The following is a 17,462-nucleotide window of genomic DNA, read 5'->3' on the forward strand; positions in this document are numbered from 1 at the left end:
TTTCTTTGTCTACCCACTAGGGGTCTGCAGTAGCTGAGCTGCCTGCCAGGGGTCTGCAGTAGCTGATCTCTAGTGCATGAGGAAATTCAAGTTTGACTACATCCTTTTTGGAATTGGATTTTTTCATTTGTTCTACAACATTGGGTAATGTTTAAACATCAGGAAACCAAAGAGAATTGACCCACAATTACATAATAATCATACATTTAAAAATAGTGAATGATTCTGTGGTATTTTTTATTGGTTCATGTGGGAAAAAAACCCTCATTTAAAATAATAGGGAATCCTAGATGTCTGTCAACCAATGAAAATGTGGTACACAGTCAGCATGGAATGTTATTCAGCTGTAAAGAAAGTTGTAATTTGCAGGAAAAAGAGTACAACTGGAAAATATTATCTTAAGTAGGATAACTCAGAAAGATAGCAATGTGTTCTCATATATGGTCTAGTTATATGTGGGTACTTATGTGGGAGGGAATGTGGGCAGAGGTCAAGAAACTGGGAAGTATGCCTGAGAGGAGGGAAGGAAAAATCGATAGTGGAGCTGGGAGGGAGGGCAACAGAGCACATGTGACAGGAAGGTGGAAAGGGAAGTACTGGGAACAAAGGGGACAGTATGGATAGTGGGGGAGGCACAAAAATGAAGAATCGAGGGAGGAATCAACAAAACCCAACTAAATATGTGTGAGATGATGTGAGGAAACTTATTATTTTCGATATTAATCTAAAACAACAACAAAACAAAAATGGAGGTGGGGCTGGAGAGAGGGCTCAATCTGAGTTTGTGCTCAGAAACAATAGAAGAAGTCAGATGGTGTACATTTGCAATCGGGGGGAGAAGCCACAAGTGCTGGAAGGACAGACTTGGCTTCCAGAAGCTATCCTCTGATCTCCACATGCATGTTGTGTCATCCCTGAATATACATGCTCGCACACACATGCACAGAACAGATACATACACCCACACACACTCACACACACAAAATAAATACATAAAACTTTAAAACAAACAATATAACCACAGAAAATGGGGTTTTTCACATTCATCTGCAACTGGTTTCTGATATTTTAAAAATGATTAACTGCATTAAAACTGCCCTGAGGGAGCTGGGGAAGTGTTCAGAGGTTAAGAGCACTAGCTGCTCTTCCAAAAGTCCTGTGCTCAATTTCCAGCAACCACATGGTGGCTCACAACTGTCTATAATGAGATCTGATGCCCTCTTCTGGTGTGCAGGCACACATGCAGGCAGAATGCTCTATAAATAATAAATAAACAAATCTTAAAAAAAATAAAAAAGGAAGGAAGGAAAGGGGGGAAAAAGAAAAAGGAAAAAACCCCACATAATTCAGCAGTGTTTCTTTTATGGGATTCTCTTGGACTTTGTTTTTGTTTTTTGAGACAATGTCTCATGTAGCTCAGGCTGACTTCAAATACACAACAGAGGATGATCTTAAACTTCTGATCCTCCTGCCTCCACCACCTCCTAAAGGCTGGGATTACAGGTGTTTGCAATTATGCCTACTTTAGCAGTTGTGGGAATCGAACCCAGGGCTTCATTCATACATTACATTGTAACCACTCTCCCTACAGTTTCCACTTTCAGAACACTAGAAATGGAACAGGTCAGAAAGAACCTTTTGAGATTTATTCTGTCACTCACCTGCTCATGTATTAGGCTTTTTGAATAATTTGTTTCCTTTCAGTCTGAGAAGTATTTTATTGTACAGATGTATAACAGCTTTTTGATCCATACATTAGATGTTAAGATTGGTTCTGATTTGGCATGATTATAGATAGAGCTATTATAAACATTTCTATTTTGATTCATAAAACTGCAGTGTTTATTGTCAAAGCTACTTTATCAGCAGAAATATTAAACAGCAATTTATAATGTGTGGCTTTATATGTCAAGGTTTTACCTTAGTAATTGGGACTGTTAAACAAGCATACACTTCACATTATGTTTTGTTTTCTTTTTGCTTTTTCAATCAACATTAATTGTAGAAAATTGATGAGGTTAGAGTTCCTTCGAGTTCCTTGCTGCTGTGAACATTGGGCCTCTGCCCTGTGGCTTCTGGCCACCTCCTTTGTGCCATGGCCCCCAAACATCAATCTACAATCCTGTTTCTGCCCAAGAAATCCAGACCGGCTCCTGCCCAGAAACTAGAGAACACGTTGGCCTCTTCCAGCCTGCTGAAAGGAGAAAAAGAACAGCAAGAAGCAACTGAATGTACTGATGAACTACAAAAAGAAACAGCAGACTTAATGAACAAGCCAGTGAGGAATTTTTGAAAGTATTGCAAAAATATAACAAACTCTGCCAACTGTTTTTTCAGAAGAGGTCAGAATTTATTTTGAAAATCCCAAATATTTGGGTAACAACATTTGTCAACAACCTACAAGTGTCTGCACTGCTGGGGGAGGAGGATGAGGAGGCTGTGCATTATTTGACCAGAGTTAAGTGACAGAATTTGAAGACATTCGATCACTGGTTACAGAATAGATTTGTATTTTGATGAAAATCCTTACTTTGAAAATAAAGTTTTCTCCAAAGAATTTCATCTGAATGAGAGTGGTGATCCGTCTTCAGAGTCCACCAAAATCAAATGGAGATCTGGAAAGGATTTGACAAAGTGCTCAAGTCAAACGCAGGATGAGGCAAGCAGGAAGCGGCAGCACCAAGAGCCAGAGAGCTTCTTAACCTGGCTCACCGACCATTCCCATGCTGGTGCAGGTGAGGTAGGAGAGGTCGTCAAAGATGTTGCTTGGCCAGATCCCTGGCAGTTCTAACTGGTTCCTGATATGAATGATGAAGGAGAGGCAGAAGAAGGAGGAGGCGGAAGAGGTAGAGAGGAAGGCTTGGAAGATATTGATGCAGAAGAGGGTGAAGATGAAGATGAAGAAGATGAAGATTATGACAGGGGAGGAAGGAGAGGAGGAGGAAGGTAAGGATGACTAGCATAGAATACTGATAGATTCCCACCTTCTTTTTAATTTCTTTCTTTTTTTTTTTTAATTTTCTCCCGTTCCTGAGAGCAGGTTGCAGTCATTTTCCCATTCTTATGCTCAGTTGCTGTTTTGAGGTCTGTCTTAACACCATGGTTCTCTACTTATTCAAGGGGAATTACCTTGAGCAAAATACAACAGAAAAAGTTTTTAAAAATTGATGAGTTTTATTATTACATTTATTTTGATATGTTATGAAGCTCAGGCTGGCCTCTGATTCATGATGGAGCTAAGGATGATCTTGTACTCCTGATTTTCCTACCTCAACCTCCCACATGCTGGGATTACAGGTGTGGGCCACCATGCTTGGTTTCCTTATGACATTTTCATACAAACATGTTTTCATCATATTCACCTGCACATTACATATACACCTCCAGGCTTCTGGCTCTCTCTACGCCTACCCTTTAATAGTTCCCTTCCTGGTGCACAATCTGTTTTTCTTTTCTACTTATGAAGGAAAACATACAGTCCTTGTGTTTCTCATTTGAAAAATAGCTAGGTGTGGCCACTTGTACTAAGCAGGCTGTGGGTGGCAACAGAGTATAAGGCTTAGCGCTGGGATCAAGTGAACAACAGTGTGGGATAACATTTCAAATTCCATTCTGTTTGTATCAGTATGAAGCTTTACAGAAAACCACAACTGTGTTAGCTAGGGTTCTACTGATGAAACACATTGGCCAAAAGAAAGAGGTTATTTGGCTTACACTTCCATATTGATGTTCATCATCAAAGAAAATCAGAACAGGAGCTCAAACAGGGCCAGAACCTGGAGGCAGGAACTGATGCAGAAGCCATAAAGAAGTGTTTCTTACTGGCTTACTCCTCATGGCTTCTTCAGCCTGCTTTCATATGGAATCCAGGGCTACCGGCACAGGGATGGCACCACCCACAATGGGCTGGGTCCTCCCCATTAATCACTAATTAAGAAAATGCTTTACAGCTGGCCCCTTCTCAATTTCAGTTCCCTCCTTTCAGATAACAATAGCTTGTGTTAAGCGGGCAGGAGACTAGCCAGCACAACTGACCCCTTGTCAACCTGACACACAAACACATCATTAGTCACAACCCTTTCTTTCTTATTCATCCCCAAGATCTCAGTCAAAGCATAAATAGCTTTTTTTTTAATTTTATTTTTTTCTTATCAGTTACCTTTTATTAACTCTGTATCCCAGCCGTGTCCCGATCCCTCATTCCCTCCCAGTCCCTCCCTCCCTCCCTCATCTCCACCGTGCCCCTTGCCAAGTCCACTGATAGGGGGGACCTCCTTCCCATTCATCTGATCCTGTTTTATCAGGTATCTTCAGGACTGGCTGCAAAGCTCTCCTCTGTGGCCTAACAGGACTGCTCCTCCCTTGGGGGGTGGGGAGGCCAAAGAGCCAGTCATTGAGTTCCTGTTAGAAATAGTCCTTGTTCCCCTCACTATGGGAAACCAATTGGTTACTGAGCTACCACAGGCTACATCTGAGCAGAGGTTCTAGGTTACATTCATACATGGTCCTTGGTTGCATGTCAGTCTCAGAAAAGACCCTGTGCCCAGATATATTTGGTCCTTGTGGAGCTCCTATCCTTTCCTCATCAGACTAACTCCCCTTCTTTCTTATGATTCCCTGTACTCTGCCAAAGGTTTGGTCATGAGTCTTTGCTTTGAAAACACTGCTAGTTAGAGTCTTTCAAATGCGCTCAATAGACTCCTGTCAATGTTCAATGCGCATCCCCTCTGTCTTTCAACACGAGGATTGATAATTTTACCCCATGTCCGCTCTCTTGATTATCTTTTTTAGGTGTACAGATTTCATTATGTTTATCATATCTTATAGGTCTATATAAGTGAGTATATACCGTGTTTGTCTTTCTCCTTCTGGGATATTTCACTCAGGATGATCTTCTCTAGATCCCACCATTTGCCTGCAAATTTCATGATTTCCTCCTTTTTGATTGCTGAGTAGTATTCCATTGTGTAAAAATACCACAATTTCTGTACCCATTCCTTCGTTGATGGACATCTGGGTTGTTTCCAGGTTCTGGCTATTACAAATAAAGCTGCTATAAACATGGTTGAGCAAATATCCCTTTTGTGTACTTGAGCAAACTTTGGGTATATACCTAGCAGTGGTATAGCTGGGTCTTCAGGAAGCACTATTCCTAATTGTCTTAGAAAGCACCAGATAGATTTCCAGAGTGGTTGTACCAGTTTACATTCCCACCAGCAGTGGAGGAAGGTTCCCCTTTCTCCACAACCTCTCCAGCATGTGTTGTCCCTTGAGTTTTTCATCTTGGCCATTCTGATGGGTGTAAGGTGATATCTCAGGGTCGTTTTGATTTGCATTTCCCTGATGGCTAATGAGGATGAGCATTTCTTTAAGTGTTTCTCTGCCATTCGATATTCCTCTGTCGAGAATTCTCTGGTTAGCTCTGTTCCCATTTTTTAGTTCTTTGTATATACTCGATATTAGTCCTCTGTCAGATAAAGGGTTAGTGAAGATTCTTTCCCAATCTGTAGGCAGGCGTTTTGTTTTGATGACAGTGTCCTTTGCTTTACAGAAGCTTTTCAGTTTCATGAGGTCCCATTTATTGATTGTTGCTCTTAGAGCCTGTGCTGATGGTGTTCTGTTCAGGAAGTTGTCTCCTGTGCCAATGAGTTCTAGGCTGTTCCCCACTTTTTCTTCTAACAGATTTAGAGTATCTGGTTTTATGTTGAGGTCTTTGATCCACTTGGACTTTAGTTTTGTGCAGGGTGATAAATATAGATCTATTTTCATTTTTCTGCATGTGGACATCCAGTTGGACCAGCACCATTTGTTGAAGATGCTGTCTTTTTTCCATTGAATGGTTTTGGCTTCTTTGTCAAAAATCAAGTATTCATAGGTGTGTGGGTTTATTTCTGGGTCTTCTATGCGGTTCCATTGATCCTCCTTTCTGTTTTTATGCCAATACCATGCAGTTTTTATTACTATTGCTCTGTAGTACAACTTGAGATCGGGGATGGAGATACCTCCAGATGATCTGTTGTTGTATAGGATTGTTTTGGAGATTCTGGGTTTTTTGTTTCTCCATATGAATCTGAGAATCTTTTTTTCAAGGTCTGTAAAGAATTGAGTTGGTATTTTGATGGGAATTGCATTGAATCTGTAGATTGCTTTTGGCAGGATGGCCATTTTCACAATGTTAATCCTACCAATCCATGAGCATGGGAGATCTTTCCATCTTCTGAGATCTTCTTCAATTTCTTTCTTCAGAGACTTGAAGTTTTTCTCAAACAGGTCTTTCACTTGCTTGGTTAGTGTCACCCCAAGGTACTTTATGTGGTTAGTGGCTATTGTGAAGGGTGTTGTTTCCCTAATTTCTTTCTCGGCCATTTTGTCTTTGGTATACAGGAGGGCTTCTGATTTTTTTGAGTTGATTTTGTATCCTGCCACTTTGCTGAAGGTGTTTATCAACTGGGGGAGTTCTCTGGTTGAATTCTTGGGGTCGCTCATATATACTATCATATCATCTGCGAATAGTGACACTTTGACCTCTTCCTTTCCGATTTGTATCCCCTTGATCTCCTTTAGTTGTCTTATTGCTCTGGCTAGGACTTCAAGTACTATGTTGAAGAGGTAGGGAGAGAGTGGGCAGCCTTGTCTTGTCCCTGATTTCAGTGGGATTGATTTAAGTTTCTCTCCATTGAGTTTGATGTTGGCTATAGGCTTGCTGTATATTGCCTTTACTATGTTTAGATATGTGCCTTGTATTCCTGATCTCTCTAAGACTTTAAACATGAATGGGTGTTGGACTTTGTCAAATGCTTTTTCAGCATCTAAGGAGATGATCATGTGGTTTTTCTCCTTCAGTTTGTTTATGTGGTGGATTACATTGATGGATTTCTGTATGTTGAACCACCCTTGCATGCCTGGGATGAAGCCTACTTGGTCGTGGTGGATGATATCTTTGATGTGTTCTTGGATTCGGTTTGCAAGTACATAAATAGCTTTTAAAAATCCCACACAGTATTTACAAATTCAAACACATTAATATTTCAGTCTCTTTAAAATATCCAGTCTCTCTAAAAACCCCAAATCTCTTTTGAAAGTTCAAAGTCTTTCAGCTGTAGGCTTCTGTAAAAATTAAAAAAAAAAAATTAAATAACAATCACTCTAAGTTGAAGAATAGATTCAATAATTTACAATTTACCCCTTTCTCCTCTTATTCCTATATAATATTCCTAAAATATCTCCTTTTTAGTCTCAACCCCTTCCCCCTTACCTAGGAAGGAAAGATACAGAAAAGAGAAGGAAAGAGAGAGCTCTGTGAGTCTAAGTTCCTAAACCTTGTTTTCTATCTGATTAAGATCATTAATAAGGGCTGGAGAGACGGCTCAGAGGTTAAGAATACTGGCGGTTCTTCCAAAGGTACTGAGTTCAATTCCCAGCAACTACATGGTGGCTCATAACCATCTATAATGAGATCTGGTGCCCTCTTCTGGCCTGCAGACACATGTGCAGGCAGTATAGTGTATAAATAATAAATCTAAAAAGAAATTTAAAAAAAGATCATTAAGAAACACCTTCTTCAACAGGGAAGAACCAAGGTACAGTCACAATATGAACCAAGCAAAATCAAATCCCAATGGTGTAAAGAAATCAAAATTACAGTTATCAGAGATTCACTTATGATCTGGGCTGTCCTTTGCAGCACACAGTTTGTCTTCTAGGCTCCGGCTGGCTCCGCTCCACTGTTGCTGCTGTTCTCCGTGGTCATCCTGTGGCACTGGCATCACCAAAAGAGGTCTTCTGCTGCAACTTCACCAATGGCCTTTCCTGACCTCTCACAGTGCCAGGCCTCAGCTGCTCTTCATGACCCCTCAAGCCTTCAAAACCGGCACTACCTGGGTGACCCTTAAACTACCAAGCTGGCTGCCAGCATGAGATACAATCTCAGCCTCTTCTGGAACACAGCTTGTGTGTGTTGACCCTGAGCAAACACTTCCCGAAGATTTCACCTCAGGGATGCTGGTTTCTTCTCAAGAACTGCTCATATCTTAGCTCCACCTGCCCAGCATCAATTGTCCCTGTAGTGTAAAGGTTTCACTTCAGTGTTGCTTGTCCCTTGTTAATCATAGCTGAATCTTCAGTCCCAGTTCACCAGAACCACAAAATCTCAATTCAAAATAGCGAACAGTCCTGACAGAGTCTTTACACTTCCCTCTGACCTTCACAAGCCAGGCCTCTATCTTTTTCACTGCTCTTGACATTCTTATCTCAACCTCCTACAGAGCTCTATGCCTTTTCTAGCCCAAAGTTCCAAAGTCCTTTCACAATTCACCCTAAAACATGATCAGGTGTGTCACAGCACTATCCCACAATCCTGGTACTAACATGTCGTAGTTAGTTTTTCTATTTCTGTGACAAAACACCATGACCAAAAAGCAAGTTGGGGAGGAAAGGGTTTGTGTTTGGCTTACACTTGCATGTTGCTGTTCAATAGGATGGGTAGGGTAAGAATTGTGCCTCTTGTCTGAACTCACATTTTGAGGCCCTTCCCTCACAGAAATGGAATTTGAAGGCAGAGCACTGAGGCATGTAATGAAGGTGAAATAAAGTCATCAGCTGCAGCCTTAGTACAATAGGACTGCTGTCTTTACAGGAAGAGGAGGAAGTAAAAGGTGTGTCCCTTTCCCTACAGGTACGTAGAAGAAAAGCCACATGAGGACAAGCATAAGGCAGCTGTGTGAGCACTTGTGTGAGAGGCAGGAAGGACGCTTCACCAGACACAAACACTTTGTTCTTGAACTTCTGGCCTCCATAACTGCTGGAAAATAGATGTCACCTGATATGTGGCACATAGTTCTGACACTCCTGGTAGAACAAAGGTGGGGAGATGGGTAGATTTAGATTTATTTTAAGGAATTGTCTCCTGCAATTGGGTGGCCTGGCAAGTTGGAAATCTTTAAGGCAGGTTTTCACATTAACAACTCAGTGAACATACTTATTCTCAGGAAAACCTCAGTTTGTGCTCTTACCTTCAGCTGGCAATATGAGCTTCACCCATATTATCAAGCTTAATCTCCTTTATTTAAAGTCAAATGAGATAAAACTGAGTGAGGTGGTACATGCCCATAGTCCTACTTACTTGAGAAGTGAGATAAGAGGAGACTCAAACCCAAGACTTTGAGACCAGCCTAGGCAACTTAGGGGACCCTACCTGAAAAATGCACACAGACACAAAAGGAGACACACACACACACACACACACACAGATACACACACAAGTCAGCTGATGCAAATGCTATCACATATACAAAGTATCTTCATGGCCACTTCTAGACTAGTGTCTGAGCAAACTACTAGACTCCATAGCTTAAGCTGACATTGTGGTAACCCTCACAAGGAGCTCACTGGAAGCATAGAGCTTCATCTGAATTGTCATCCTCTGTCCTCTTACTACGTATATACGGAGGGGATTCAGTAATGGAGGGAGGAGGCTGTTGTTACAGCCAGCTTACCAAAGCTACTGTGTGACCAAGTGTGGAGCCCAGTCCATTGATTGGGCCAGAGCAGCCTAGATAAGGAGAATGATAAATTCTGCTTCTGTTCAGCTCAGCGAAGGAACGCTCTTTGTGCCATGAGCTTGCAGTCTAGTGAGGTAGCACAAAAACCCTGAGGTTTGCAAACAGCACATAAACTGCCATTTTTCTGTGGAGTTTATTGAGTACCAGGCAGAAGCGCTTTATATCACATTATTTAGTCCTCAAAAAGTCTCTATGTGATGAACACCACTCTATGTGATGAACACCACAGATGAGCTAATGGAGCCTTGAGCTCAACATAGGAGCAACTCTGAGACTCACTCAACCAGTCTAACTCCAGAGATCAGAGTTTTGCCACTCAGTTCTTCTGATTTAACATACCTCTATAAACTGTGATCAGTCAAGGTCACCTCAGACACAAATAAAGCCAGGTGGTGGTTTCGAACATGGCAGTTATACTTAGATCATCTGTGGATAGAAAACTTGTATGTTTGTTTCTTTGTGTGTGTATGTGTGTGTGTGTGTGTGTGTGTGTGTTTAATCAAAAGGTCTGACAGAAACAACTTTATGGTCTATTTGGAGTCTCTTTTCCATGATTTTCAGTCCATCACAGCAGGGAGAGCATGGCGTGCCCCATAATGGCCAAGTGTGCATTGTGATGGACTAGGATGCAGAGTTCAGGCTGGACTAGAAGTGGGTATAGCTAGCCTCCAAAGAATCACCCTACTGGCCACCTGAGGACCACACTCTCAACCTGTGGGCAACATCACAGACTCAAGCCACACCTGTAAGAGTAACATCTCTTTGCCTGATTTAATTGTCAGAGGCTTACTTCTAACTTGGGCCTGATCCTGGAAGTTTCTAGACTTCGTACAATCTTATCTAGGCCTAGAGTGTTTTCAGCCTCTGAGACTTACTGCTGAATAAGCTCACCCTTTCTAGAGCTTTCTGAACTCTGGCTGGCTGGTTCAACTCAGCTGTTCTGGCTCAAATGCCTCTCCTAGCTAACTGATTCCATCTGGCTTCTATCTGAGCCTCTGACTGAATTGTTCTGCTTGGCCGTATACTAACATTGGAGATATGTTCTAATCTTCTGGCTTCTTCTCATTTTTCTGGCTTGTTCTGTCTTCACCTGTGTCTAGCTTGTTCTCTCTTCAACCTGGCTCTGCAGAACTTGTCCAGTAAAACTGCCTCTGAATTCCATGAACTGTACTGCCACGAACTCAACTCCACTGCACTGCCTCTAAACTCACTGAGTCAACCAAACTGCCTGAACAGCACTCAAAGATCTCTCTGTCTCCTAAGTGCTGGGATTAAAAGTGTGTATCACCACATCTGGACCTAAATTTTTCTTTACCTGAAACTTGTTCTATCCCAGGCTGGCCTTGAACTCAAGATCTGCTTGCCTCTGTCTCCTGGGATTAAAGGTGTATTTATGGCTCGCGCGCTTGGGAGCGGTGGGCGGAATGGCCCGAGCTGGCGGCGGTGCTCCCGGCGATGCGGGCCGGGAAGGCTCTGCTGCTGCCGACCCGTTCAGCTTCAGTCCGGAGCCCACGCTGGAGGACATCCGGTGCCTCCATGCAGAGTTTGCTGCTGAACGGGACTGGGAGCAGTTCCACCAGCCTCGGAACCTGCTCCTAGCCTTGGTGAGAGAAGTCGGCAAGCTGGCGGAACTCTTTCAGTGGAAGTCTGATACAAAGCCTGGTCCTCAAGCATGGCCGCCAAAGGAACGAGCAGCCCTTCAGGAGGAGCTCAGCGATGTCCTCATCTACCTCGTCGCCCTGGCAGCCCGCTGTCGTGTGGATTTGCCTCAAGCAGTGATCTCCAAAATGGACACCAACCGCCGACGGTACCCAGTCCATCTGTCCCGAGGCTCTGCCTACAAGTACACAGACTTGCCTCGTGGGACCATCTCTGAAAGCCAGGCTGTGGACTATTCTGATCCTGCCCCTGAGTTGAGAAACCAGGCCTCCACCTAGAAACACAGTGTCTCAGCAGCAGAGATGGACTTGTTCTAATCTGCTCTTATTAAACGACGTGTCTGAGGCCCAACAGGTTTTCTCTCCCAATAAAATGACTTAAGGCAACAACTCCTAGATTTCTCTAAAGTAGCTAGAGAGGATATCTCAAGTCCTGCCGAGAAGAAGGCTCTTCCTGCTGCGACTAGTAGCTGATCTTTTGCCTTTTCAACTTGAAGCGTACAAAAGCAGAGAACAGGAAGTAAAGATGGGCCACAAATCTTTGATGAGTGCAGAATACAGCTTCTGTTCCTCTTGGTCCCTTGGTACAAGTAAAGGTCACCTACCACTCAAAAAAAAAAAAAAAAAAAAAAAAAAAAGGTGTATTTATGTTTCAGCCAGATCACACAGACCTCGAAGGTCTTTGGATGTGATTTCTTGCCAGAGCAGTCATGTTCTGAATTAAGTTCCTCTGCACACATCAGCAAGGAATTTAAAAAGGAATCTTAACGATGCATTTTAACTGAACCTTAGAAAGTTTTTATTGTACTGGAAGCCAGGAAGGGATAGGGATGACATGGATTTGTTGATATCCTTGAGTTTAGTATTTGGAGTACTGAACTGTGCAGAAACTTATTTTGGCTTTTCATGTTCATTTTCAATATATGAAATTTAAAATTCATCAACCTTTGTTCTTTCATCAGATGTTAAAGAAGATTAAGTTACAGATCTCTCTTCTTTTAAATTATACATATAGAAAATCTGCAAAAGTCACTTAAGCAGTCCACTTTTAGACCATTATGTGGAGTGCCCAGGCTGGACATATAGACCTGTGTAAGTACAGTTTTCGTAACTGTCCTCAAAGCTCTTATTCACGTCGTTCATTTAGTAATTTTTTTCCTTTTAAGCTACATAAATTATAATTAACAACAAAAATTTCCTGTGCTTTACTATGGCAGGAACATGCTAATAAGCATTCCTGAATTCTAATAACTATGCAAAATCTAATGCATTGAAAGGGTGCACAACTCAGGTTCTCTCTTAAGTATAACAACAAACTTAACAGTTGTAAGACTTCATCCTTACACCACAAGGGTAACCAACTATTAGGCCATACTTTAGATTGGTATTAAATACCTGACCTTCCAATAGGCAAACTTCCTTTTAACTATCTAAAGAACATTTTAAAAAAATGTACATATCCTCCTAAGCAGAATGCCAGTAAAATTATAGTTTTAATTCTTATGTCACTTAAGTATTCTCAACTAAAAGATACCCACTCCCCAGAAATGGTGACCACTGTCCCTATCACTGAGCCTCTAAGGCCAGATCTTAGAGCACTTATGAATCCTGGTACTTCAGAGATGGAGAATAGATCTTCTTGCTGTGACAAGCCACTGTGGCATGCCTTCCACAGTGCTTATGCTTCTGTGACCTCCAGAGGGTGTGCCATGTGGTTCACAGCCTACAGTCCAGATCTAAACCTCCTGCTTTGACAGTGGTCTTATAATAGGTAAACACTCCACACATGCCTTTCAACACAGAAGAATAAGCTTGTTGGAATCTTGTATTCTCTTGCTTTGTCAGACTGCAGGTAGCTTTTGTTTGTTTGTTTTCTAAAAATTTATTTATGTATTATGTATACAAGGTTCTATCTGCATGTACACTTGCACACCAGAAGAGGACACCAGATCTCATTATAGATGGCTGTAGGCTACCATGTGGTTGCTGGGAATTGAACTCAGGTCCTCTGGAAGAGCAGCCAGTGCTCTTAAGCTCTTGGCCATCTCTCCAGGCCCTGGAAACTCTTGTTTAAAATACTGTCTGAAATCTGGATGCCACACATGCATGCATCCATGGATGAGATTATCCTTTTGGCCAAAGTCTTTTGAGAAGCCTGTGTGAAATGGGGTCCATATTCTAACATCTAGATTCTATGTACTCTGCTTTACAGATGTAATTAAGGATCTTGAGCTGACATCTTTTTGGACTAATATTCAAAGCTTAAATTCAATGTGTAAGAGATGACAGAGAAGACTCAGACACAGAAGCCATTATGCAAATGGAACAGACACTGCAGTGATGCAGATACAGCCAAGGAACACTCGCAGCCCCGCAGGCAGGAAGATGCAGGGAACATCCTCCCCTAAGATGAAATACACAGCCTTCAGAACTGTGAGTGCATACATTCTTGTTGCCTTAAGCCTCCAAATTGTAGGTGCTTAGTAAGTGGACATCTTCATACGGGATAAACAAGGACTACCTCATGGAATATATATTGAGACTCTTAAGTTGCAAATATGGAAAAATAATTATAGTTTTAAGCATGAAAGCGACACTTTTTAAAGAATCTAGTTACTGAAACTAAGGGTTGAGTCAGGAACTGGAGCTGGACACAGTGGTTCACACTTGTATTTCTAGGACACAGACAGTGAGGCTGAGGGAAAAGGATTACAAGTTCAAGCCTAACTTGGGATACATAGTAAGATCTTGTCTCAAATTAAAATATCTGAACCTCAAAATGAGAAAGAGAAGGAAGCAGATCTGGAGTCCTGGTGGGACCCTTCCTTCTTACCTCTGAGCCTATTTCACTGTCTTCTTTCACCACAGAGTTACTCATATTGGAGAATATGGCCATGGCAGAGTGCCTGCATTCATGTGTGGCTATTTCAACCATTCTCTAGCAGAGTAACTTATTTTCTCTCACCCCCAAACCAAAGAGCCAGCTTAGTGATAGAAAAATATAGTGCTTTGTTATGTTATCCAGGGGAAGCAAAGAACAAAAGTTTTCAGGCAGCCTAGACAGCATGAGGGAAAGAAAAATTAGTACTTTGTGCTGTGAAGCTACGGTGTTTTGGAAAGTTATGTGGACCCAATACACTTTCTACTTAGATTACTTTCAACTTGTAGTGGGATTACAGGCAGACGCCTCACTGTAACAGAGTGGCATCTGTGCTCCAAGACTTAAAACAGCAGCAGACACCATTTCTTCTTTCTCTGAAAAGAAGCAAGGAGAAAGCCACAATGTTTCCTGGGACTTAGTCTAGAAGGCATAAGCTGCTGCTTTGCCCTTTACTAAGTGCAATCCACCCTTAAGGGATGGAGACATCCTTTCAGTGGAAGAACCAAAATATTTATGAGTAGATTTAAAAATCTTTAACTTATTTATATTTGTGTATGTGTATTGACTTGCTTGTCAGTATGTGTACCACCTGCGTACAGGTGTCTGTGGAGGCCAGAAGGTGTCAGAACCCCTAAAATTAGAGTTACAGATGGTGTGAGTTTCTTGTGTGGGTGTTGGAAAACAACCCCGGGTCCTTTGCCAGATCACCAAGTACTCTTAGCCAACAAGCCATCTTTGTAGCAGCCCCCATTTATGGGAGATTTAATTTAAAAGTCACTACTGGGCCTTGATGGTGTTGGCCTGAGCCCTTAAACCCAGTGCTCAAAGGCAAAGGCAGAGCTCTGTGAGTCTCAAGCCAGCCTAGTCTACACAGTGAGTTCCAGAATAGCCAGGATGACACACAGAAACCCTGTCTCAAAGCTTCCCCTTCAAAAAAAAAAAAAAAGTCTCAGAGATAACATAAGAACCAACAGTGTGTGACACTTATTGGACTCTGAGTTTTCTAAAAGTAGAAGAACTTTAAAGATAATCGACATAGGAGTAAAATGTTGTAGTGTCTGCAACTTACCTTCAAACAGGTCAAGGAAAAAAAATAGAAACATGCTAGCACTTCTTAAATTTTAACAGAGAGCATACAAGTAATAGAATGGTATCTGCTCAGGACTCCCAAGACCAAGTTCTCAGCACAAAGGAGATTTATTTGCTCCAGAGGGGCAATGAGCAGGGAATAAGAGACAGATCAGAGATAGAGGATGAAGGAGATGGGAGAAAGAAACAAGGGAGAGGGGTAAGGGGTATTTGTCCCAGAGTGGGACAAAGGACTGCCTCTGAGAGGAGACAGATGTGGCCTATAAGAAAATGGAGGTATTAGGTGAGCCAAAAGGGGCTTTTGATTGCTGGACTTCAATATGTTGATAGCTGGGCCTTCTCAGCAGGAGGAAGTGGCCAAAATAAGGAAATAGACCTTGGTATCGAGCTTTAGAAATGTAATCTTAGGGTTTTTATCAAGGCAGAGGGAGTCAGGGAAAAGAGCAAGGCCTGCCAGAGCCAAGTTTGCTGTGCTTGAGCTGGCGAGCATTTCTTTAATACAGTAATTCGTTATATTAATTTTTTATTTTTTATACTTTTAAAGTTTTTCAAACCTAAGGGTAGACAAATATAATAATTTGGTCCCACATTTTGGACAGGGCTCTCAAATTCAAGTCAAGACTCAGGGTCTTAGATTAGACAAAACAGTGACTTTTAAGATACTATTCTGCTTCATCCACCATTTCATGGAAAGTGCTCCATGTGGACCTCTAGGAACTCCACTCTTGAAGAGAAACATGAGGAGGGCTCCTGTGGGATGACATCTTCTCAACCAGGTAGACAAGCCACACTGTAGATGTTGAAGACATTTGGGGAAAGCAGAACAACATCAGGAGTTGATGTCAAGGAGAAAGGTCAGTGTCCCTCACAAAACCCATAAAATCCAGAACTTTCTAGCTTCCCTGTCAGCGTTTCAAAGAAAATCCCAATGCATCCTTTATCTGTGAACACGTGAGATCCCTAGAAGGAAAGGATGGAAGGTTGTATGTACAGGTAACCATTGTTTAAGACCTCCTTGTCAGAGAGTCCAGACATTATATCAGAATCTTCCTCAGATATAATCCTGCTCTGTTTTGGAGAATGCAACAAGAGTCATTGGAATTCTAAGGGAGGCTGGAGTAAATGTGTAGATAGCATTTGATAATATAGCAATTTTCATAGTGTTAATTATCCTACTCCATTACTGTGTAACAGTTTCCTCCAGGATTAAAACATCCTATCCTGCAGGAACGCTCTTTAAACAAAAAGGTAAACACCTCAAAAATACTAAAGTTACTAAAACTGACCAGAATCTAGGCCCCTCTCTGCCAAAGTAAACAATAAAAGTGGGTCCAGACCAAAAGAACTAAGCTACAAAAAGGTTCAACATCAGACAAGCTGCCAAAAAGAAAAAAGAAAAGAAAAAAAGCCAAGAGCTGCCTAAAAAATGTTTAGACAAGATTGTTAACATCAAGATGGCGACCAGCACACACAGCTTCTGAGCTGTGGAAGAGCTGAACGTTTGAGTTGGTGAGTGAAAGGACCTCTGAACCCAGGAAAACAAAGGTGAGGCTTTCTAAACAACAGGGAACATCGCAGGAGGTGAAAACTTTGGTCTCGGGTCACCAGGGGACTTGTTTGGGGAAGGCGAGAAACAAGCCTTTGATCTGCTGGCATTCCCCTCTCCCAGAACTCCCCCCTCCTAGGCACAGCGAACTCATCTTTCTCAGCACAGACCTAACTGCCTGGGGTCTACAGCCGCTGAGGTGGAGCTCCTAGCCCTTTAGCGGCAACTGCCAGCAGTACTGGTCTCGGAGTCCCAGACCAGAGCGGCGGCACCATCCTCCCAGGGCCCGAGTCTGCTAGCCGCCGTACTGGCTCCACAGGATCTCGATCACTGATGGTATGGCCCGCCCAACAGTGACAGAGAATACGCTATATACTCACCAAAACCAGGCAGAAACACCATACAAGCTAGGTACACCACGTGCTGGGCCTCCCAAGCTTGTAGAGCACAGTGGAGAGCCCCCAGGACTTCCCAGAAAGCATCTGGACTGGCAACCCAGTCTCCAGCTACAGTGGGACTTCCTAACCTGGTGGCGGAGCAGCACTGAGCTGGCGGGGCACATCAGCCCTCCAGCTTAAGACCAACCAGGGCCAAACCAGAGAACAGAGAGCCTGATTACCCTGATCCCTACTGATGTGACCATCTTGAGATCTCCAGCTGCAGCAGGACCTCCTAACCTGGCAGTGGCAGCAGCATTGAGCTGGCGGAGCACATCAAACAAGCAGGGC

The 17,462-nt window shown here is 42.5% G+C and overlaps 1 protein-coding gene and 1 pseudogene across 1 annotated transcript; both read left to right on the top strand.

Annotated features, from left to right (window-relative positions):
- Positions 1-2,095: 2,095 nt before the first annotated feature.
- LOC129685493 (protein SET-like) lies at positions 2,096-2,960 on the top strand (annotated as a pseudogene).
- An 8,024-nt stretch (positions 2,961-10,984) lies between these two features.
- LOC129685500 (dCTP pyrophosphatase 1-like) lies at positions 10,985-11,565 on the top strand. The gene has a single exon (XM_055619035.1). It carries the CDS (start codon positions 10,985-10,987, stop codon positions 11,495-11,497), a length of 513 nt encoding a protein of 170 aa, XP_055475010.1. The 3' UTR covers positions 11,498-11,565.
- The last annotated feature ends 5,897 nt before the right edge of the window (positions 11,566-17,462 follow it).

The sequence above is a fragment of the Psammomys obesus genome, unplaced genomic scaffold, assembly GCF_907164565.1.
Source record: "Psammomys obesus unplaced genomic scaffold, mPsaObe1.curated_primary_1811, whole genome shotgun sequence".
NCBI lineage: Eukaryota > Metazoa > Chordata > Mammalia > Rodentia > Muridae > Psammomys > Psammomys obesus.

What these genes read in the sequence shown, in the direction of transcription:
- LOC129685500 (XM_055619035.1), top strand. Translation starts at nt 10,985, where the DNA reads ATGGCCCGAGCTGGCGGCGGTGCTCCCGGCGATGCGGGCCGGGAAGGC.